The sequence below is a fragment of the Zootoca vivipara genome, chromosome 2 (genome assembly GCF_965207765.1).
Source record: "Zootoca vivipara chromosome 2, rZooViv2.hap1.1, whole genome shotgun sequence".
Classification (NCBI taxonomy): domain Eukaryota; kingdom Metazoa; phylum Chordata; class Lepidosauria; order Squamata; family Lacertidae; genus Zootoca; species Zootoca vivipara.
This window is the reverse complement of record NC_142584.1, coordinates 52,917,266-52,940,587: the sequence shown is the minus strand read 5'-3', so window position 1 is coordinate 52,940,587 and position 23,322 is coordinate 52,917,266. Positions and strand designations below refer to the sequence as shown.

At 44.4% G+C, this 23,322-nt stretch overlaps 1 protein-coding gene across 7 annotated transcripts in view; it reads right to left on the bottom strand.

The window, feature by feature from the left end:
- Nucleotides 1-23,322, bottom strand: part of SEPTIN8 (septin 8) — an 83,860-nt gene that overhangs the window by 36,514 nt on the left and 24,024 nt on the right. For 5 of the 7 annotated variants that reach the window (XM_060271687.2, XM_088663155.1, XM_088663158.1 and 2 more), the window contains one exon: nt 1,860-1,974. In XM_060271687.2, the coding sequence (XP_060127670.1) occupies nt 1,860-1,974 (115 nt within the window). Of the gene's footprint in view, nt 1-1,859; nt 1,975-2,093; nt 2,173-23,322 lie in introns of those variants that run through there. The other 2 variants (XM_088663156.1, XM_088663157.1) reach the window with 1 other exon arrangement.

Here is a 23,322-nt window from a genome sequence, read left to right as displayed (position 1 = left end):
GGACCTTGCTGCTGAAGCGCCGCGCCAACAAAGCGCCGACAAACAGCTGGGGCCTGGGGGGGGGTAGAAAGGCGGCCGGAGCAGCGCTGCGTGGAGCGCCCTGAGCCACAGCAGGAGAAGGAGGAGGCAGCTTGCCAGGTCAGCGCCCAGCAGCGCTGCACGGAGAGTCCCGAGCCTCTGCGACGCAGCAGTGCTCTGTAGCACTTTGAATCCTCCTGCCACGGCTCGGCGCCTGGAAACGGCTGCTGCTGCTGCAGCAGCAGCACAGACAAAGCACCCAGCAGCACCGCGTGGAGGAGGAGGAGGACTCAAAGTGCTACAGAGCACTGCTGCGTCCCAGAGGCTTGGGACTCTCCGTATGGCGCTGCCGGGCACAGACCCGACAAGCCGCCGCCTCCGCCTCCTCCTGCCTCACCTCCTCCTCCTCCTGCTGCGGCTCAGCCTCATGAACGTGAGCTCAGCAGCGGCTCAGCCTCATGAACGTGCAACTCTGAGGCTTTACGCACGTCTCCTAAAACGGACACCGGCTGCCTCACGCTGCACGGGAAATGCTTTTTGCCCCTGGGTCCCTTCATGCTCTTTTCTGGCGCTGAATCAAGGCGGCGACCCCCCCCTTCCCTTTCTTTCTTCCTCTCTCTCGTTCTTATTCTTTCTTTCCCTCTCCTCCCTTCTTTATCTTTGTTGTCTCTCCCTCTTTCTTTTTCTCTCCTTCTTTATTCCCTTCCTTCTTTCCTACTCTTCTTTCTCTCCCCTCTTTCCTTCCTCTCTCCCTCCTGCTCCCTCTTTTCTTTCTTTCTTCCTTCCTCCCTCCCTTCCTCCCTCCCTCCCCTCCCCTCCCTCTCCCTCTCCTCAGAAACATAGGATGCTGCTTTATACTTCTGGCCCTTAAACCCTGGAACCAGGAGAGCAGCTCCAGTGAGTCAACCTCAGCCAGTCCCTTTGGTGAAGGGTGGTGGCTCACTGGCAGAACAGCTGTCCTGCATGCAGAAGGACCCCAGCATCTCCAGGTACTAGTAGCTCTGCAAAGCTCCTGCATGAAACCCTAGCGAGCCTCCACCACCCAGTGCAGTTACCAAAAATCATTTTTCAATAAATTGTACAATAATTGTACATTTGAATATCTACTTGCCATTATTCTGACTATGTTTCTGCTTTCAGAGGTAGTTATTACTTACATTATTACAAAAAACAGTAATAATTGAATGCAGTGACAATAATTTGATAATAAAGAGTGGACACATAGTCCTACAGATACAACCGGCCCTTTGAGGGTGACCAAACTGCTGATGCGGCCCCCGATGAATTTGAGTTTGACACCCCTGGTATAAGGTGTTGGGACTGCTCTATTAAGGCAATGGGGAAGTGACCTGCCAAACTCAGCCTGCTTTCACTCAGTCCCCACCTACCTGCCTGCCTGCCTGCCTGCCTGCCTTCTTCCTTACAACCAGACCAGGAAGGAGGGTAGCTCAGCCTGTCATTGGCTCTGACTCCACCTACTGCTAGGGCTCCCTGCTTTCGACTCCACTAGTCCAGTCTCAACGGGCCCCTGCCACCATGGGCAGAAGGCTGTGGTGTGAAAACAGTGCCTGAAAAACACAAGAAGCTACCTTACACCAGGTCAAATTCTTTGTCCATCTAGCCTAGGAGAGCTACTGTCAGAGTAGATGAGGCAAGATCTTAGGCTGAGATCTCTCCTGGCCCTTTTAACTGGAGACGCCAGGGATTGAGCCTGGGACCTTGCGTGCATACAGAGCCCGTGTTCTTCCACCAAGCGACCGGCTCTTCTAACAAGTTGGGGTTCTTCTACGTGTTGTTTTTGCCCAAGTGCTTTTCTCCTTTGCAGTGCACACTTGACTCACCCACACAGAGGATGTTGAAGCTGAAGCCTTGCGCTACAGATTTGCTGACAAGCTGATCAGGAAGACTGTCAAATCCAACATGGCCTCCCAGGGCGAGATTCCGTTTCTCTTCATTCTGCAGGGGGGTGGGGGGAGAGAAAAGAGAATGCTATTATTTAGCAGGGGTTTTCTGAAAGGAAGTTCGCAGAAACTGGAGACTGGGGGTGAAAAATATAAAAGCCATAAACACACTACCATTTCCCTTGAAGCCAAGCAGACTCCCTAGTCACAGAAGCAATCCTAGCACTGCCCACACAGAGGTTTATTATGTTTTTATATGCCACATTCCAGACATACTGGTAATTATAGTCAAGCATCAGAAAAAGCGGGCGGGGGGGGGGGAGAGAGAGAGAAACTCTCCCTGATCTAACAAGGAATCGTCTTAAAGAGACAGGAGGCTTCAACTGTGAAGCCATTTCAAAAGGAAAACCAACACACAATCGGATCCGAAGGCTTTCACTGTGCAAAGGAGTGGCGGGGGAGGGAAGAGACAAATTCGCATGTTTTATTTATTACTTCTTAATCCTTTCATTTTCTAAAGTCTCCTGCATCTGAATCGTGTTAGCCAAGGGGAGCAGCTTTGGGAGCCTTGATCTGTTTCCTTTGAATCTGCCATAAGCAGCTTTGTTCACCCGCACTCCTGAAGCGGGGGGGGGGGGGGGTTGAGGGCTGCACATCACTCACCTTGCCATCTGCAACCACACCAGATTTTCTTGTTACGGTGGTATCTTGGGGTCTTTCCACACTTTCCATTTACTGTATAGTGGGATAGTTACTGTTTGAGCCGGCGGTTTAAAGAGTGGGTTTGGTAGCTGACTGTCTGCACCTTTGCTTATATGTCACTATTATTAGAGGGCAAGGTGTTCCTTTCTACACCAAAGGCAGGCTATGACCAAGTTGAGAAAAGTTCCATGGCTGTAGGTCACACCCCTAATGCCGCCTTGCGCTCCTCCAGCCACTAAATGGAGTTATAAGCATGTGCATGAGGGCAGGTGCTATTTATTTAAAGCCTAGTATTTCGGAGTACTGATCATACTATTCGGAGTACAGAAAGAGGATTAGAAGAGGACCTACATGTCTGCCTGAGGTATAGTGAGGAAATTTTGTCTGTGGATAAAGATCACTGTCATGGGCAGGTAACAATTTGTAGCAATGTCCTAGAAGGACCTACCCTGTGGGTCTACTTATGTGAAAACTGGGGTAGGCTTCTATTCCCTCAAAACTATATGGAGGTTAACTGAGAGTAGGAAATGTACAAACACTGGTATTTCTGGATTGAGTTTCTCCGTTCCCACCCGCTTAAATCCTGTCCTGATGTTCCACCAGGCAGAACAGTCTACAGAAGCTAAGTGTTTATGAAAACCTTCACTGGCTGCCAATTTTAAAATTTATTCCAGTGGAGGACTTGAAGCCTTGAGACTTCTCTCCAAGATTACTAAACAAAAGATTATCTTGTTGTTCAACTTAAGACCAACTCAAGCATTTTAATGTCCTCTTTCAAAAGACTAAGCACACACCCCCTTTATTTTAGAAGGCAAGAGAAGAAACACCAAAAACAGCTTTCTTGGCTGTGACAGAACTCTGCTTTTCAAGCTCGCTTTTCAAAATGATTTCATCTTTTTTACGGAACATATTGATAGACATTTGTGCTCCCCGCTCCCTTTTCCTCCACCATATGAAGAACAGCACAGAGAGTCTCCAGACACGATTTCAGGATAGGAAAATATCCTGACCACAACAGTTTACTCCTCTATCACCATCAACATTTTAAAAACTCATCTACACCTACTGGGTTTGTTAGCAGAAATTGAAGCCATCACTCAAAGCTGTATATTTTGTATGGTGCTGTTCCAGTAAATCACTTCAGGACTCCCTATTTGTGTAACACAGGAAGCCACGTTATGGTATCTCTTAGCATGCCACCCAAGCTGGAAGTTGCAGTTCAGCTCCCTCCTTCCTAAGCAGAGCTCTTCCACGTGAAGAGTACTGTGCATCAGCCCCACTTGCCATGTGGGGAGAAAAGAACTAGATCTTTTCCATTTTACAGAAGCTTCTCTTCACAGTCCTCTGAAGTCTGTTCCTCCTCACCAAAGGAAGCCAGGTGAGTGACTTATTTCAAGCCTGCTTCGTTTACTATCAAAATACAAAATGTGAATTAAGGACTATCCAATCACTTCAGCTGGCAGTCTGTATTCTTAATGAAAATTGCCTAGGGCTAATATGTTCCTCACACCCACCCTCTCTAAAGCATAAATGAAAGACAAGTTATAAACATAAAACCAAAACCTTTGAAGGCTGTGTCATTGACACTGCCTGGAAAGGAAGTAAACAAGGTTTTGCCAGAGAGCTATGATTAGAATATGAATGCCCCAAAAGACCAGAGAAATGTTCCTAGGCAACAGCCAGAATCAGTATTACAAGTTTATAAGAAAGCTCTGTCTCAGACAAGCCAAATCGCAAAACCAAGACAATCCAAAAATGGGAAGATGAAAAGATAATATGTGCTTTGGGAGTTGTTTTATGCTTCCCCTCATCTTCTAATATGTTCACAGTTGCTTCTGAGTAGCAGCCAAAAAGGAGACTGCATTACTCAGCCCATTTCTCCAAAATTAATACTGTAAAACCAATGAGAAAGTCAATGATGATGGCCTTACTGTTGTAGTTTCCCATCCAATTCCAAACAAACAATTCTTGTGACTGAAGTAGAAAGAACAGAGGAATCAGTTGTCAATAAAAGCTCAATCAAAGGCCTTGATCTAGCAATCCACAGACTTAATTGGGTGGATCAACTCCTGCACTTGGGAGAGCCAGTCACACCTGGCGATAGAAACCCCACTCCAGATCTTGCATGAACATCTCTTTGGATGAGCCAAGAACAGTCTGTCACTATAATTGATTGCAAGACCCAGCACACGAACACCATTTGAATGCCAATGCCCATCAACTCTGGGTGGGTTTCAGCCCCCTCAAATATTTTATGGGGGCAGCAAAGGGACATCAGACCCTAGGACAGGCATCCCCAAACTGTGGCCCTCCAGATGTTTTGGCCTACAACTCCCATGATCCCTAGCTAACAGGACCAGTTGTCAGGGATGATGGGAATTGTAGTCCAAAACATCTGGAGGGCCGAAGTTTGGGGGTGCCTGCCCTAGGAGTAGACTCCTATGGTGGATACCAAGAAACACAATACTTGCAACACTTGCCTTTGCTGTTAGCAGCCTTGAGCACCATTTGGTGAAAAGGCAGGATACAAATGCAACAAATAAATAAGATAAACAAACCTTACACACCTTTGGCAAGAAAAACAACAACAACCAGACAACATATCTGAAATACTGCAGCACATGAACTAATCAAGGAGGGCTTGGACCTGAAAATGATAGTCTTTGATACACTGCATGAAGGAACTAAACCACACAAAAGGGAGAAATGTGTTTGAATCTTTACTAAAACTATAATCGGCTGACTGACCCTTTTGTTTATAAGCTACTTTAGATGTGCTGCCTCAGCAAGACCAGACCCACCTAATTAGTTTGTTGATTGTGCTCTAAAGAGCCTTTAGTTATTAAGCCCTTGATTCTCCAGCCTTTTACTCACTGCCCAATAAAAATCTAGTCTCCTGATTTAGGAAGGCCACTGCTGTCATTTAAGTGTCCTCTCATTTGACCCCACGTAGGGCCTTTAATTCTAAAAAGGTGTGCCAGAGCAAGTAAGCAAGCTCTCTAGGCAAAGCTTTATGCCTAGCACACAGGAAAGTGCCACATGCCTATCTAGCACATGTTGTCAATGTGAAGAAAAAGCCTGATTCCTCATGCCTCCATTTCCCTTGAGTGAGGCACATCATCTCCAGAATCCACAGGAAAGGGGTGCTGCCTGGCAGGAAAATTTGGGAAATCCCGGTTGCCATTTCTATCAACTGCCTATTTCTGCCTCAGGGGGTGTCTTGGGTCTTCCAAACTCCTGGCCAGGTGTCACACTAGTTACCTGCCCGATGTGGCATAGGTTCTGATTGGTCTAAAGGAGCCAGGGGTGTGTGTCAGGCAGGGCCAGCACACCCATGAGGCAAAGTGAGGCACCTGCCTCGGGCAGCAGGATCCATAGGGGCAGAGGATCCAGCCTCCAAGGAATGCATTGCCAGGAGGTCAAATCTGCCACCTCCTCAGCAGCACACCCTATGCCACATCTATAGTGATAGGAGGCACTGCTGGTCTCTTCCCAGGCCTGGGGAGGAAATGGCAGGGGATGCCCTCTGGGGTCTCCACCTGCCCAGTGTGATTCATAGTGGGCCCTTTCCCCCCAGCACCATGATAGCCTTTGATTCCCACTTCAACCACCAGGTAAGGTTGATTTGATTCCTCTGCTTGTTCCCGATGTTGGTCTTCACTCTCCCCCTTGTTCCTGATGTAAATCTTCACTCGTTCTTCTTCTCTGGCAGGAAGCACCATTTTCTGGTACGCCTCTGGTGCCCAAATGTATTGGGCCACCCCTGGGGGTCAGGAGAACCTCAGAACAGCGTGCAGGAGAGGGGAGAGGCATTGTTCTGCTGGCAAGCTGATACGCTTGCACAGATGGAACATTCCACACAGCGTGACGTTCATTCATTTTTATAAAGAACAGCTAGGCTTGTTGGCTTTAAAAGTGAAAAATAGTTGTAAATTCAAATGTCATAATGCACAGTAACTATCTCTGAGATATAGGGCACTCTATAGGATCCATCGATTACTTTAAAAATAAACCACTGGTAGGGAAATCTGTGACTCTGTTAATGTCACTCAGGGTGCCCAATTAGAGCACAGCTGCAGGTCAGAATATTCAGACCACTAAACTGTTGGCATGAATTGACAGTGCAGGCTGCAGTCCCGAGATCAAGAGCATTGTAACATGTCCTCTATTACAGCTTAACTTGCATGCTGTATAGCCACCTTCTCATATCCACAGTTTTGAAGGGGGAAGCATTTTCCATCCATGGCACCAGGTGAAAATCTTCCTCTTCAAGCAAGCCTTTGGTGGTTAAACAATCTATGGCAGGCATCCCCAAACTTCGGCCCTCCAGATGTTTTGGACTACAATTCCCATCTTCCCCGACCACTGGTCCTGTTAGCTAGGGATCATGGGAGTTGTAGGCCAAAACATCTGGAGGGCCGCAGTCTGGGGGTGCCTGATCTATGGTCTTTAAAACGTGTTTGTGGGAGGGAGAGCTATTAGAATATTTGGGTTTTTTGCTATTATATTATGTATTTTGTCTTTTCATTTTGCATTTTTATGTTGTAAACTGCTCTGCAACCTTCGGGTGAAGGGTGGTTTATAAATTTAATAAATAAATAACTGTAAATGCAACATACAGTGGTACCTCGGATGTCAAATGGAATCCGTTCCGGAAGTCCATCTGACTTCCAAAATGTTCAGAAACCAAGGTGCGGCTTCTGATTGGCTGCAGGAAGCTCCTGCAGCCAATGGGAAGCTGCGGAAGCTGCGTTGGACATTCAGGTTCCAAAGAACGTTCACAAACTGGAACACTCACTTCTATGTTTGCTGTGTTTGCCAAAACGTTCGACTCGCAAGGCATTCGGGATCCAAGGTATGACTGCACTTTCAGCAGAGTGCAGGAAGGGTAGGTTGCCTTGGCCCTACTCAAGAATCATGGACTTGCTAGGATACATTGGGGTGAAGCATGTGCAACACCCACCATTTTTTATTTTAAGAAACCTGCCGGCATCAATAAATATATGATGTTCAGAACTGATTTTGAAGCAAATGCATTTACTGTTGTCAAGCTTTTATAGAGGTGTCAAGAATCCCTTTATGCAGGGGTAGGAAGCCTTCATGGTTGTCAAATCAACTTTGTTTTCTATGAGAACTACTGTACCAGCAAAAGCCACACGGTTAAAATAAAATAAAAACAACAGGGTGCCTCTGACTACATTCCAAGCCTAGGAATTTATTTTTCAAGATCAGAACTGAACTGAACTGAACTGAGGGCACAGTCCTTTCACACAAATATCTGTTCCTGGTTAGTTTTCTTCTTTTCAGCAGCCTAATTTAGATGTGTGTGTGTGGGAATTATTTAGTTGTTGCTAATCTTTAAACAGCTGGGACTCAGGAAAACCCCTTGCTGATCTAATGCAACCCCCTGGAAATATACCAGTAGATCCCAATCTGCTGTGTGCCAGGCCAGCCCCTACCTTAATATACCACCAGGTTTTCATTACGAATATTTTTCATAACAAACCTCATGCATAGTAGCCTGAGCACCTACAAAGGGGAAAGCCCTCTGTCATACCAGCCAAGGACACAAGGGGAAGCCAATTTCTGCCTTTCAATATGGAAAAAGGCTGCAAAGACTATGCCTATGAGCAAAGAGTTTGAGCACCACTTCCAGACATTGGACTAAGGCACTGGAAAAACTATATGCCCAGTGGGAAATTAAGGATCTCCTCCAGTCCCACAACATCTGCAAAGCAGGAAAGAAACTACTTCAGTCACTCTGCATTTCCTTCTGTGGCACATGCCTCTGATTCTGTTCCAAAGGAATGGCATTGATTTAAATAAGACTTCTTTGCTTCCTGAATGAAAGGTTTTAACAGCTTAGCAAACTATCCCATCCTGTGGCTCAGTGGGATAATTCAGACCCTGATAAAAAGAGTATAGGATTATGATAGATTGGGTATTTTGTACAGTAATTGGGCAAAAGATATTGTCACTGGTTAAGCAGTCACATCATAATCCAAGCCTGGAGTTGAGAGACGGAAACAGAGAAACACACACACAGAGAGGGTAGGGGGGAGGAAGAATAGTTTGAGAACTGTTTCACAAGGCAGGGTGTGGGTAAGCAGAGCAGAAATATATCTCTCAAGAAGGACTGTTGCATGCAGTTACTGAGGAATTTGGGTGGCCTAGAGGCAATGGTTTATATTAATTACATGCAGCTATGATTGCTAATTAGCTGTAGTCTTCTGGCCCACAATGAATTGCCAAATGTGACCTTCATATTGGTAGGCCGTTCAATGGCCCTCTAAAGTTATTACAGCAGCTTGTTCAATGAAAACCAAAGTTCCATTCATTTTGTGCAGCAGATCTCTTGTTGTCAGAAACTAAGTAGGTATCAGTTATTTGATGATGATGATGATGAAGAAGAAGAAGCTGTTTCAGAATCAGTTCATTCACCATTCAGGAACAAATGCTTTCAAGCATCAAAAACCCAGACTGCATCTGTGCTAAGCAACACTTGTAGCCAACTTGAGCAGGAAGGAAGGAGGCAGGCCGGGGGGGGGGGGAGGGACAGGACTTTTGGCCTCTCACGATATGCCGCTGAAAAGTGAAAGACCAAAGTCTGCCTCTAGGTAAAAAACTTCAGAGTGGGATGTTTATTGACTTCTCTGATTCCCCCCTCCCCAAAACTTCTCCAGTCAATGTATCAACAGAAATTTCATACTCCTCTTGTACCTTTAACTACAGGTATCTGCAGGCAGATCCACACCACACTTTTTACCGGTAAGCACACTTGAGGCATATTTAAAGCACATGGTTTCCCCCAAAGAATCCTGGGAAGTAGTTTGTTAAGGATACTGGGAACTGTGTCTCTGTGAGGAAAAAACTCCAATTCCCACAATTCCTTGGGGGAAGTCATGTTTTTTTTTAAACATAATTTTTATTGTTTTTACAAATTACATAGAATGGTACATATATGAACACCTTTTCCACCTTCTTCCCACCCACCCCCCATGGGTCCTCCCCTGCCACAGAAGTATCCCACGCAGGTGAACAGTCAGAGGTGGTCCATTTTATGATTGAATTTCTGTCCTCCTCCCCCTCCCCTGCCCCCGAAGCCCCCCCCTGCCACCAGGAAGCTCCAGCGAACCAGGGCAGTACGCAGGAGGTCATCCATCCAACCATCTATTGTCATACCAAAAAAAAAAAAAGAATACAAAAAAGAGAAAAAGAGAAAAAAGAGAAGAAAAAAAATGACAAAAAAGAAAAAAGACAAAAAAAATTCATCATAAATTCATAATTGTTAAACCATATTTTGTGGGCTTCCCCACCCTCCCCCCTTTCCCGGTTTTCCTCCCTTATTTATCATCTTCAACAGTTTCATAATTTCATATTTTATAACATACACCTTTATAGCTTATCCCACTTTTAAACTAACTATTATCATTTTCACCTAATGTCCAATCACTGAAAAATCAAACTCCCATTTTTTCTTCCCGTGCCTAATTTTTACCCCCTCTATAGGCCTCCATATTTTCACCTTTTTCCAGAATCAATTCATTTTTTGAACCTATAACTATTCCCAATCTAACCTTACACCCCCGGGTACCGGCTCCACCCCACCAATCCAGCAAGTTCCATAGTCAGCAGTCCAGTTATAATCCTATTAACCCATCCTTACAATCACTACTTCACTTTCCCTTCACCCCACCCCCTGTTTACAGTCTTTTGCCATCCAGGCCTCCATATCAGACCCCTGAGCTTCTTCTCTTCTCTGCTTGATTTTTCCTTCTTCCCTGTGGTCCTTCTGGAGTTCCAGTAAATCCAATCGTGCCCCCCTCGAAGGGAAGGCACTCCATCCGACTTTTTGTAGAGTAAAAACATCATTTTTTTCCTGGTGGGCTTCATTTTGTGTTATATTATCACAGTCCTCATCCTCCTCTTTTTCTTCCAAATCACAGTCTCCATCCTTGTCATTCTCTCTCTCATCTTCTTCAGTTTCAATAGCTTCATCCTCTATGAAATCATATTCTGCCATCACCATCCGGAATTGTTGCTGTAACTCTCGCCGTTGTGTCTCCTCTTGACATAGTTCTATTCTTGCTTCCCACATTAAGGTCAAAACAGTCCGCTGAAACTCAGGCGAGTACCTTTTTGTTGACATAGTTCAATCCTGTCAAGGTCAAAACTTGTCACATGGGGTGGAATATGATCGCAGTTTATCCTCTCGACTCCATTTTAACAAGCTGGCTGCATTCTTCAAGTCTTTTTTTTAAAAAAAATAAATAAAGTTCGAACTCACATTTCAAAAGCATATAGACCAAAAAGAAGTTTCCAAAAAGTCCAGAAATAAAGATAGAAATAAAATTTGACTATAAATCCTGATCAGCTCACTGGGTTGTCTGGGCTGCCGGCTCCCGAGGAAAAGAAAGGTCTTTCTTAGTCTTTACCTCTTTCTGCAGGGTATTCACAACCACAGTCTCTCTCCCCTTTTACCCTGCATTTAGGGGAGATTCTCCTTGATGCCTTTGAGGGATCCTTTTAAGTTAAAATCTTCTGTTTACGGCTTCGGGTTTCTGTTTACTGTCTCTTATGTTACCGTGGGGGGGGGTGGCTTCCTCTTTTCCCCCTCTCTCCCAGGTCCAAATTATAGCCTTAATTTAAATTCCAAACAATCCAAATTACTCACAGTCTATTCATTTGCTGAATATTCTTGGAAGAATTGGCCGCCTCCACTTCCCAGACACGCAGCTTCGCGCTCTCAGAGCAGCAGTGTCAGCCTGTCCGCCGCGGTTCACCTCCTCGCTCTCGGGGGCTTAAACAAAGCCGATCCGGGGAGGAGAGAGCCCGCTTTTGGCGCCGCCAGGCAAAATCCGTCCCCAAAAAGCTCGATTTGGGGCTTTTAAGGAGGTTTCGCTTCGCTGGAGCGATTCCCTCCACCTCTGAAGCGCCGAGGTCCGCTCCGCTGAGCGGACCCCCGTCTGAGCAAGATGGCGTGATCAACCGGAAGCCCGGAAGTCATGTTTTTTAAATGCACACCGAATGTTGCAAAAAGTTGGTTCACTAGGAATGTGAAGATAATCAACCTCTTTGCTGGCCCACCAAGCTCACAAGTTCCAACCCATTACTTTGCTGTTTCCTTTTCCTTTAAGGCAGGCATCCCCAAACTGTGGCCCTCCAGATGTTTTGGACTACAATATCCATCTTCCCTGACCATTGGTCCTGTTAGCTAGGGATCATGGGAGTTGTAGGCCAAAACATCTGGAGGGCCACAGTTTCGGGATGCCTGCTTTAAGGGATCAAAAACAACTTCATCCTCATATTCTGCTGTACCCATTAGAACAGCAAACATTGAGAGGAAAATATTTACTTCTGCTCAGCAAAGCAAGAGCTTTATTAGCAGTGCCACTCAGATCTTTTAGAAGCACTTCTCTGATGCTGACAAAATGGGGTTCTCTGGAAGGCAAAAATGCCTTCTCCTCAACAGTCCCAGCATATTTGTGGAAGGCTATTCAATGGGCTGGGGCTCTTACCAAGCAAGCTGGTCTTACATTTGAGCCTCTTTATCTAAATGCTGTTTCTGGACTCACCTTAAAAAGCAAACAACGTGTCACTTATCTTTGCTTAGGTATGTGCTGGATTGCTCAATCTCCGACTTCTTCAATGCTAAGCATAGCTGAAGGATGATCAAGGTATTAAAAACTTATGTTGCGAAAGAAATAGCTGCTCAGTCCAGAAACACATGCTCTCCCAGTTGCCCTTCCCATTCATGACAGTGAAAAGTTGATTGCAAGCACACACACATGGGCAGCTGCCCATCCCATTCATGACGGCGGAGAGCTGCTCTCTCTCACACACACTGACAAATGGGACATTTGGTGAGCTTTTAATTTCAATAGCAGGCATGAATGCAAAGTAAAAACAACAACAACACCTGTATTTGACTATAGAAGAAGAGGGCACTATTGTACACATCAATACAACACCAAAATACAAACTCACATTTCTAACTGGCCATGCTTGGATTACATTATGCCATAAGTATTTAAAAACCCTTTGGAATTTTGCATTATAATATTTTCCTTACCTATACGAAGGATAGACTCCAGGTTCATTCAAATTTGGGGAGGAGAGTTTGAATGGGATCCAAAAGGCTATGCATGGCATTTTGTTCATGTAGAAGTTTTTTTGCCCCCTTCTCACTACAGCCCCATGTGATCCTCAAGAAGGTGCCAGGGGAACCCCTTCAGAGGAGAACAGCAACACAGTGCAGAGGAATTAAATGGGAGCAGGGGAAACCTGAAACTCCCTATGTACTGTATATATATTGACATTTATGCAGCTCTCTTTTAATCCTGGCCTTTGTTCCCCTTGGCACAAATTGCAAGAGGTGCTAATTAATATCGCTAGCAGTTCTAGAAGAATCACATTTTTACAACAGTCAAATATCTTTACACTGCCCACCCCCCAGCCAGAATCCTCTCCAATGTTTTCTAAAAGCATTCATGGTAAAACCTGACAGACATCTATAGATCAAAACTATGGTACCTCTTCCCTTCTCTAGACCAGACAAATAAGCCAAAGATAAACAGATCAGGTCAAAACTCTAACCCCTGTCAATGTGTGCACACTGCAAGAATAGCCATCCAAGTATTTGTATAGATGGGTAAGGCTTCAGGAATGATGCTCCCCCCACCCTACACAAAGTGAAAGAATGTTGCACTTAATCAGGTTTTCTGATCTGTTGCTGTATTTATACAAGGCAGCCTAATGTTGCGATAGCACAAGGGAACAAAATTAGGGTTTGCTCTGGTCTAGTTCTCACTAAAGTGGTAAATCTGTCTTGGACCTGGGCCACTTCAGCAGGCAGGCTCTTGATTATTTATTTACTTTTTTTTTACGGTTCTTAGAAAAATAACATACAAGGAAGAAGACTATACCAGCGCTACTCCCCCTGTCATGTTCAGGGATTTATTTTTATTTTTATTTGGAGGAGCGGTGAAATCTGGGGACCCTCCCATCTGCAGCCTCAAGTGGCAAGGGCCAGATACAGGTATACCAAATTAACTGGGCCTCTTATCACTGCTGCACAGAACATACTCCTGCAAACGTAAGTTGGACCTTGGAGAAGTCAGCGAAAAACAGAGGGAAACCATGAAACAAAAAAATGAAAGACATTTCCTCCAGAATGACCTTAAGGATGAGAAAGTTCATGATTTCAGCAGAACAAGAATTCCATTCCCCAAATGAGTACATGCTGGAAAAGATAAACAGCGTCTGGTTTGGGAAATGAAAGGCCACAGTCAGTTCTGCTAGCAAGCCCCTGCTCAGTCGAACTTTCGAAGGAGCTAAAAGCACCCTTCGCCACCAGTCTCAAAGCTCTTCGACAACAGAATAACACAATGATACACATTTGAAATCTAAATATTTCAAATCCTTAAGTAGTTGTTCATTCAAAACTCTCAAGACAAATCCAAGACATTCCAAGACATTCAAGGTGAGTGGTGTAGAGAAGGTTTATCCATGCAGAACTGTAGGGCAGGTCAGAGAAAAGCAGCAGCCCAAGGTAAGCACTGTGTTCAAGTGGGGATTCGGGTCCAAGACTAAAATACTATCCACTTATCACTGCCCTTCATCTCCTGTTCACTCAAGTTCTCTCCTAGGCACAGGTTTAAACAAGTCTACACTAGAATATAAATATCTCCTGTTGCAGCTTAAGACAAAGGTTCTGCATGTACCTTGTATCAATTATGTAGGCTAAGGCTGCAATCATATAGTACCAAGTTCCCTAGGAGTAAGCCACCCTGAACACGGCGAATGTGGATTTAATAACTACCTGTGTTGCTGGCGTTTTCCCTTTTAATCTCAATGTCTGTTTCATAAGCAGTTCTGAAAAATATTTGGAGTTAACACACCTGGGATATAAATACGTTAAATGAATAAATTAAATAAAACATAGCCATTCAGGTGTAGGTGATGTGTGCCTTAAATTCGCAGGGCCAAGCAGTGGAAAAAGGGGGCCATGAATCCATAAATTCACTCATGCAGTGGTAAACAGGATGCGTGCGCGTCTTGTCTCTCTGCTCCCCACCCCAAGTTTAGAGATGGGAAGGGAGCAGTTGAAAGGGCTTGCAAGTTGCACTGCATCAGTCACACTGCGGTTCTAAGGTTCTAGGACAGGCATAGGCAAACTCGGCACTCCAGATGTTTTGGGACTACAACTCCCAACATCCCTGACCACTGGCCCTGTTAGCTAGGGATGATTGGAGCTGTAGTCCCAAAACATCTGGAGGGCTGGGTTTGCCTATGCCTGTTCTAGGACAACCTGGAAAGTGCTGTGCAACTGCAGGGATGATCCATGTCTGTGCTCCAACTCCCTGCTCAAGAAGAGGATAGAACAGCCTTCACCATCCTAGTGATGCCCAGATGACTTGATCTACAATTCCCATCTGTCCCTGCCAACACAACCCCACCCATGCCCTCATGCTGCCCTTGATAGGAGGTACCCAAGCAGTAAGAGGCATCAGAGACAAGACAAGACCTGTACCCTTTGTAGGAGAAGTGCAGGGTCCCAGCAACCATGGATTTTAATCTGGCTAAGGCACCAGCTTATGCATGCCAGATCCCTTCAAGGAAGCTGTCTGCTCAACAAATTAGTCAGATGGTGATTGGAGAACAGGCACTTTGGGGACATGACATATATGACACCTTTCCTAGAGAATATCTAGGGAGGCTCATGTCATCCCATTTCCACGGTGGTGGTGGTGGGAAATCTAAGAGCACAGCTCTGGCTCAACTCCCTTTTCCGCAAAGAAATTATTTGCCCTATATCCTTTTGTGAGGTAGGAAGCATCCCAAGCTGGCTCCAAGGCAATTCAAAAGGGAAATCACAGCCATCAACTTTCCCACAGCAGTCCTCCACAGAACATTTCACAGTTGTGGTCTGTTATGAAATGAGAGAGACACACATGACCTCTTCTCACACTGTTGCCTCAGCTATTGGTAACATTTCTGAAATGTTTTTCTAACTCCTTTATTTGCCAAGAACACCCTATCATCTCAAGAGCTTTACATCAAACCTCAGCAGCTGAGGGTGAAGCATAAAACCATTAGCGCGGGGGGGGGGGGGGAGCCCTGCAGAACAAGCCCAACTCCCCAGATTGTGCCACATCAGTTGTCAGCTTCTTATAATAGTTCCTTCCATCACATCTTGCATTTAGCAACGTGGGGGTGAGGGGGGTAGAGAGAGGAGAGGGGCTGGCTTGTTTTAAACATAGTGTGGGAAGTGAAGGCAGCTTCCCAAAGAAAAATGAAAAACAAACCCCAAACCCACACAATCTAATGTGGGAGGGAGGTTTAGAAAAGTCAACAGTTGACAAGGAAGAGCGACATGCTTCGTAAGGGTGCCCAATCCAACGTATGTCTGTTGTGTGTATTAAGGGCCTCAGGCACACGATATAGCCATCTCAAAGTGAACAACCCAGAACAAACAAACCCAGAACAAAATCCCCATTGTGAATGATGAAAGAAGTGCCAAAAAGGCACTTCGCATGTGCTCAGAAGGGTCGCCAAATATCCCGAAGCCCAACTATAGCCCTGCAGGGCAGAGCTTAAACTTCTGGCTCAAGAAAAAAATGCTCCAAGTTGCTCCCATCAAGTTTTAAGGAGAAAGGGGCCAAGATGAGTTGCAGAGAAGCAGCAGAGATACACTCTTTACATCACACTTATATGACAATTATTTTTAATAGATGCATTCCACACTTCCAGTTCTGTGGCCATGAATAATGGCTTAATAATGAGACCTTAACTACTGGGTGTTTGTGTGAGATGGAGTCCTTATTCATCAGGATTCCATGTGACATTGGCTTATAGGTCATGCAGGGTTTCTGTGGGAGTGCTGAGTGTATTGAGAGTCAAATGTTATTTCAACCACAGCTTTGGGTTCAATGATCACTACTATTTGACATCTTTCCGCAAGACAGAGCTGTTCCGTCTGGCCTTTGGGTTTTGATTTGGGCCATTTTAAAATGAGGCTGCATTTTAAAACAATTTTTAAATCTAAATTGTATTTTAATCTGCATTTTAATCAATTGTTTTTCTTTCTTTTATGTTTTATTGTAATTTTATTGATGTCAGCCACCCTGAGCCCGGCTCTCACTGGGGAGGGCGGGGTATAAATAAAAAAATTATTATTATTATTATTATTATTATTAGTAGTAGTAGTAGTAGTAGTAGTATTTAAAAAGCTCAGAACTCCCCCATAGAAGTAACATAATGGCCTGGTTCTGACAATCATTTCTCAGCTTAAACAAGCCAATATACAGCGGTACCTCGGTTTAAGTACACAAATGGTTCCGGAAGTCTGTACTTAAACTGAAGCGTATTTAACCTGAAGCGAACTTTCCCATTGAAAGTAATGGAAAGTGGATTAATCCGTTCCAGATAGGTCCGCGGACTACTTAAACTGAAAGTACTCAAACCGAAGCGTACTTAAACCAAGGTATGACTCTATGCACAAGCCCTTGGGCTCATGCTCTCTGTCATTTGGCCACCTTTTCACTCCTTGGCATACACTGCAGTAAGCTGGGAAGTTTTCAACTAGCCATACCTTCTCATTCATCCAAACTGGGAAACTATGGTTACCTGGTTTCAGAATTAGCCAGAGTTTTAAACCAGCTATTGCAATGAAGATGAAAACATTCAAAATGTGAAATCCTAAGTCTGCAGTCCTACACACACTTAACTCTGAGCAAGTCCCGCAGAATTCAAGGAGGCTTACTTCTTTATATACTGTAAATGTAGGCTTGCATTGTAATTCTCATAGGGTCAGAGCAGGTGTGCAGTTGTGAAGTAGCTATTCAACCATGTTTTATGAGCACCAAATCAACTCTTTGCCCTCCCTTTTGGCCTCACAGGATAGGAAAGGGATTCAGCACCTAAATCAAAGCCAGCCAACGTAATGGGCAGCCAAACTGTATGGATGGATGCTAACTTTCTAGTGGCTTCCATGGAGGTCCTTAGACCTTGCTTCCAAGTGTGCACAGCAGATATTGGTTATCAGCCCTGAGAATGTAACAAAACTAAAGAATCCATGTCTGTGCCACTATGGGGCAGAGATTTATATTTTATCCTCTCAACAAAACCCTGTAGGGTGGATTAAGTTGAGAGATTGTGACTTGCTCAGGGCCACCTAGCAAGCTTCATGGTCATGCAGGGATGGATGTTCAGTTTGGCTACATCTCTAATTAAATTAGGATTGATCTGCTCTTCCAAAGGCCATCATTAAGGTCACAGGCAGACAGAACACACTGATGCTCCAGCAAAATCTTACATAACAACTGGGGCTGGCAGGGGATGGGGGGTGGTATTCACATTCCATTGTCTTACACAAACATACCCGAAATTTATGATAGTGAAAAACAAACTGTTTTGAACAATACTTTAAATTTAATTTTCAAAATGCAGAACAACCCCCACAATATATTTCATAGTAACTTAACACAGAGCTCCTCTTGCTTGACAGAGGGCCTTCCTAAGGTATTGCAATTCAGGGACATGGTGCTTGATGTTCAAACTAGCATGGGTCCTTGGAAAAAGTAACGGGGGGGGGAGGGGAGAGAGAGCGAAAGCCAGGTTGCTGAATCCAGTACCACCACAGACACCCAGTTTTGAATCAAAAAATGATTTGAAGGATAGACTGTGCAGCACTCAGATAAATGGGACACAGCCCAGTTCATTTCATGCATTACTTTCTCCCCATAGCCAGAGCTGCATAAGGGGTTGAAACTAATGTAGAATGTTAGAACAGGTCCCAGAACTCAACATTTTTGTTTAGAGATTTGAGAAGGGACAGAGGAGATGTTAGGGGAGGGATGCACTCAAACTATGGAGAGAAAGGAATTTCTATATATTATGTTAGCTCAAGCTATGACAACTTGAGCTTGGGAAGTTAAGCTATTCCCGATACATGAAAATAAAAAGTGTTGGTCATCATTGTAATTCCTCCTGAATAACTCTACAGTAACATATAAGCTTTTGAACACCGCCAATGGCAGCTTTAAACCTACACAAATCCCATCCAGCTTGGCTTCTGGTAGCAATTATACAGCATACACTGCCTGCACCTTTCACCTAATAGAAAGGATGTTTTAGATTTCTTTACGCCACACAAATGCAAAAACCTGAGCAGCGCTTACCGTACTTTTGTGCTTTGTTTTGCATTCTGAGTGGTTCAAACATTATCACGGGAACAATTTTCCTCCAAGCTAATTACTCTCAATAGAAACACAGTAACCACTGAAAGCAAGTTTCTGGCAAGGTTTCAAGGCATTGGCGCTGGAAGGGAATACAAATGACTTGAGCTTGCTGTTTTAGCAAAACCCTCAACTCGGTTTATTTTTATTCCCATTGTATCAATGCCTACATGGATGTGCTTTCAACACTAACAACAAACAACAGAACTTTTGAGTTATTCCTCCCCTCAAAAGAATTGGCATTGCCACAATTATTTGGCGTTTATGCTATAACTAGTGAAATTCCATCATTATGATGGCCTGGGGAGGGGGAGGGGGGGGTCCACATTGCAGGCACTTCAAGATGCACAATTTGACTGTGTGCATAGACAGAGGAAATCCCATTAATCTCACAGTGCCTGTTCCAATATCAAGATTTGCCTGATGTACCCAAGAACAGCAGTTTATGCTCCTGCGCATAACTGCATGCTTTCATTCTCACTTTGGATTGTCCTTCTCTGTGGACTGTTTCAAATGCGAACTGCATGCAGACTGCAACCAACAGTGTGGCACGTACATGTGCATTTCATTGCACATACATGGGCAAGTGCAGCTTCCGTACATGTGTGCATGCAATCAGTGAAGCGGACATGTGATCATCACATGATACTTTTTCCACTCCCCATCCCCCTCACATGGAAGAGTTTTCCATTCAGGAGGAAATGCTGCAAGCCCTGTTGATTCAGGCTGCTTTACCCATCAGATTAACTGTGCTTTTTCTTTAATCTCAACTCTCCTACTTTGTTTTGCCCTCACACTAAAACTCCACAGAAGGTCCCGATATACCTCTTGTCCTCCTGTGTATATAGGCACCACCGTTTAGCTCAGCTTACTGGACTGGAGTGTTTGCCTCTTTGGGTATATCTTGGGTATGAATGCAATTTCCATCATTCCGCTTGTGGAACGCTCTCCTCAGGGAGGTTCACCCGGCGCCTTTGTGACATATCTACCCTGTTTCTCCAAAAATAAGACGTAGGCATAAAATAAGACGTAACAGGATTTTTAAACATTCAAGGAATATAAGCCATACCCCGAAAATAAGACATAGTGATAGGCGCAGCAGCAATGCCGGACGCGGCAGGAGGAGGAGGGGGGGAGACATCCCGTGAAAACAAGCCATAGTGTGGGTTTTTTGAGGAAAAATAAATATAAGACGGTGTCTTGTTTTCGGAGAAACACGGTATAGGCACCAGGCAAAAACATTCCTCTTCTCTCAAGCCTTTGGCTAATTAAACAATCTATGGCCTTTTAAACTGGGCGTGGAGTTATTGTTTTTGTTTGTTACTATGTTATGTATTTTTGTGTTTTTACATTGTATAACCCACCCTGTGACCCTCTGATGAAGGGCAGTATAGATATGTAATAAGTAAATAAATAAATTTCACTCTAGCACCCATTACAATGCCTCTCCCCTTTTTCATTTCCCCCTATGAGGCATCAGCTACCAGTTTGTGTACACACTGTGCCTTTCAAGCACATTTGAAGCACATTCTTGCCCTCAAAGAATTCTGGGCACAGGAGTTTGCCCTTCAAAGAGTTACAATTCCCAGCAACTCCTAACAAACTTAACCCTTAACAGTGCCAGCTTAACTGTCATATATAACAATCGTAGTTGCACTATAGATTTTGCACCTGTAAATGTCGTCGCACACCACCAATCGGTTTTGAATGTTCCACTGACTACCCTATTAACAAGGCTTCCGGCTAGTGGGATGGCTGTTATGCCAGCAGAAAGACACCTCTGAATATTACCCTACATTCATTTAAAGAATTTGCATCTTCAGAAAATCCCCGTGCAGGAGTTTGCCAACCCTGAGTTGGTTCCTTTCATAACACAGAGTTCCACTTGACTTATGCCATAGGCTGCAACACAATAAATAAACCTCCAGATGGCCAGGGAAAATGCTTGTACAGTATGAATTAGCACAAGCTAAAAGCCAGGAAGGAAACAATATAATTGTTCAAATGAGCAGTTAGAAACCCATAGATGCAAGGCAGTATCAGATCATTTTAACTAACCTGTGCCTTTCATACAGTGCAATGAGATTATACAATGTATACGGTTATATGTACACAATGTATATATAAGGGTAGCTGTATATTTTGTAATTGTTTCATTTCTTCTTAACAGGAGGTTCCTGCAAACCCAACATAAATATACAAAACACTTCCCAAACTTTCCATCTGACATTTCAAACACACTACAAGGCACAGTCTTAGTTTGTGCTTCATAAATGTGCATTTAAATGATGTTGCCATTCAGAGACACCCACAGTGTTGGCTTAGAAAGCCATTCCTTGGCTTCTGTCTTGTTTAGATGCCAACATTTACACAATTAAGGATTTGCAATGGCCAGAGACATCTGGCAACTCAAACAAAACATTGGCTGTGTTCTAGACAGGATAATGGCACACACAGAGGTTTGACAATCAGCTTTTAAAAAAAATTATTCTGAAAGAAAAAAAAGTTGTTTGTTTTAGTAAGCATACTAAGGCATACATAAAACTAGCATATCCCAGGGTTTTATGGGGAAATAAATCTCCCATTCTTTCACAGAGCTAGATAAAAAGTGTCTGAAAGAGACAGCACAGAGTGATTAAATGCATAATGGACATGAAATTTCATTCATGTATATTGCCCGAATGCATATCACAGACTTGAGGAATTCAAGGCTGATAGAGGGTTGAACTATTACCTGAACTGTGTTTGCATACTCTCACATCCAAGATAATGTGATATATATGTGTGCAGTGTCGACGGCACAAATGGGACTTCCAACAGACAATTCACATTTCTATACTGTAATCAACTTACGTCAATAGGAAGATACTATTTAGCCTCAGTAGAAATGGTAGGTTCTGGCCCATAATTACAGCTGCTCATCATTACTGGAGTAAAAGGAAGGTTCGAAATTAGCAGGGTGCCAGGTGCATTTCGTGCCTAAAGATTATCCATTTGCGAGCACCTCAAAAAGTCTGGGTGCCATTTTTTGCACCTGGTTGACACTCAAGGGTTACTGAAATGTATGTGCTTTGAAGTCTCAAAGTATATGTTAAAGATAGACAATATGTTCAGAATACAGTAGAGTGTTTTGAAAACTAAAGTATTGTACCAATATTTTTATTGTAAACACCAAATTAAACATGTATTAACAATTTCTGTTAAAAATGTGATATTAACAGTATGTCACTTATGTGAACTGTGTATTAGTTCATGCTTATAAAATAATAAATAAAAAGTGTTGCTGGACCACACCCACACACCCAATGGCAACTAGACATTCTGTTTTGGCATCCACAACCCAGGTCACAGGAGCCATTTGGCTCCTAGCTTTTCTCTCCCAGTTTCTAACACAGAGTAAAAGCCACTAGCAAACAGAAAAGCTCACTTTTGCTTCTCTCTATTATGCACTGCAAGTTTTCAGTTGCATAAGTAATTGCAGCAATATATTGGCAGCCAACTTTGTGGGTAAGACTTCTGCTGAGCATCTGACTTCCCTGCCCAAGAATTATTAAATCAAGGACAGGGAACCTGTGGTCCTCCTAAGGTAGCTGGACTCCAACTCTCATAAGCCTTGATCATGGAGCCACAGATAGCAGGGGTTTTTTTGTTTTTGTTTTTAAAAAGCATATCTGGAGGGCCAAAGGTTTCCAGCTCCATCAGGATTAAATGCACCAAGAAAAATCCCCTTTGGGCTACAGCTGGTTCAGAATGAAAGAGGCTCATCTCTTTGAGTTCCTGCACACAACACCCACAAGAAACAGCCCTTGTTTTCAGTGTGACGTGCTCAGAGGTGAGCAGTGGGAGTCGAGCCCATGCAAACATGCACAGGATCAAGCTGCAAGGACGCTTTTTTTGAATTGCAGCTGCTGTTTCCATTCCTGAAGGCCAGCTGCCGACCTCCTGCCGCAGAGCCTAAAGAAATACTGCAGAGCAGGGCAAAAAGTCCATCGGAATGGAAAGATCCCCGACAACTCGGAAGGAGAAAGTCGGCTGGTGGGTCTTAGCCGACTACCTACGACAGCCCACTCCTTGGGTGCAGGCCACATGCAATAAACCGCGGCGGCAGCAGCCTTGGCGCCTGGTGCAGCTGTACAAAACCCCTGGAGGAATTCCCCCCCCCCCGGAGGCTGCAACCCTACCCAGAAATAAGCCCCACTGAATTCGGCGGGGCTTACTCCCAGGTAAGAGGGGTGGGAAATGCAGCCTTAGCCCCACACTCCCACAGAGTCGCGCTCACTGAGGACTACAGGTCCCCCCCCACCAGTCCCTCCATCGTTTGTATCCTGGCAGAAAGGCACAAGCCCCCCCTCCCCCCCTGACAAACGCGTGTTTCGTGGCGTGGCTGGCAATCTAGTTAGTAAGTGACAACACGCCTGCCTGCTGGAGAGTGCGCCAAAGCGCGCAGCCTCTTCTGCAGAAGA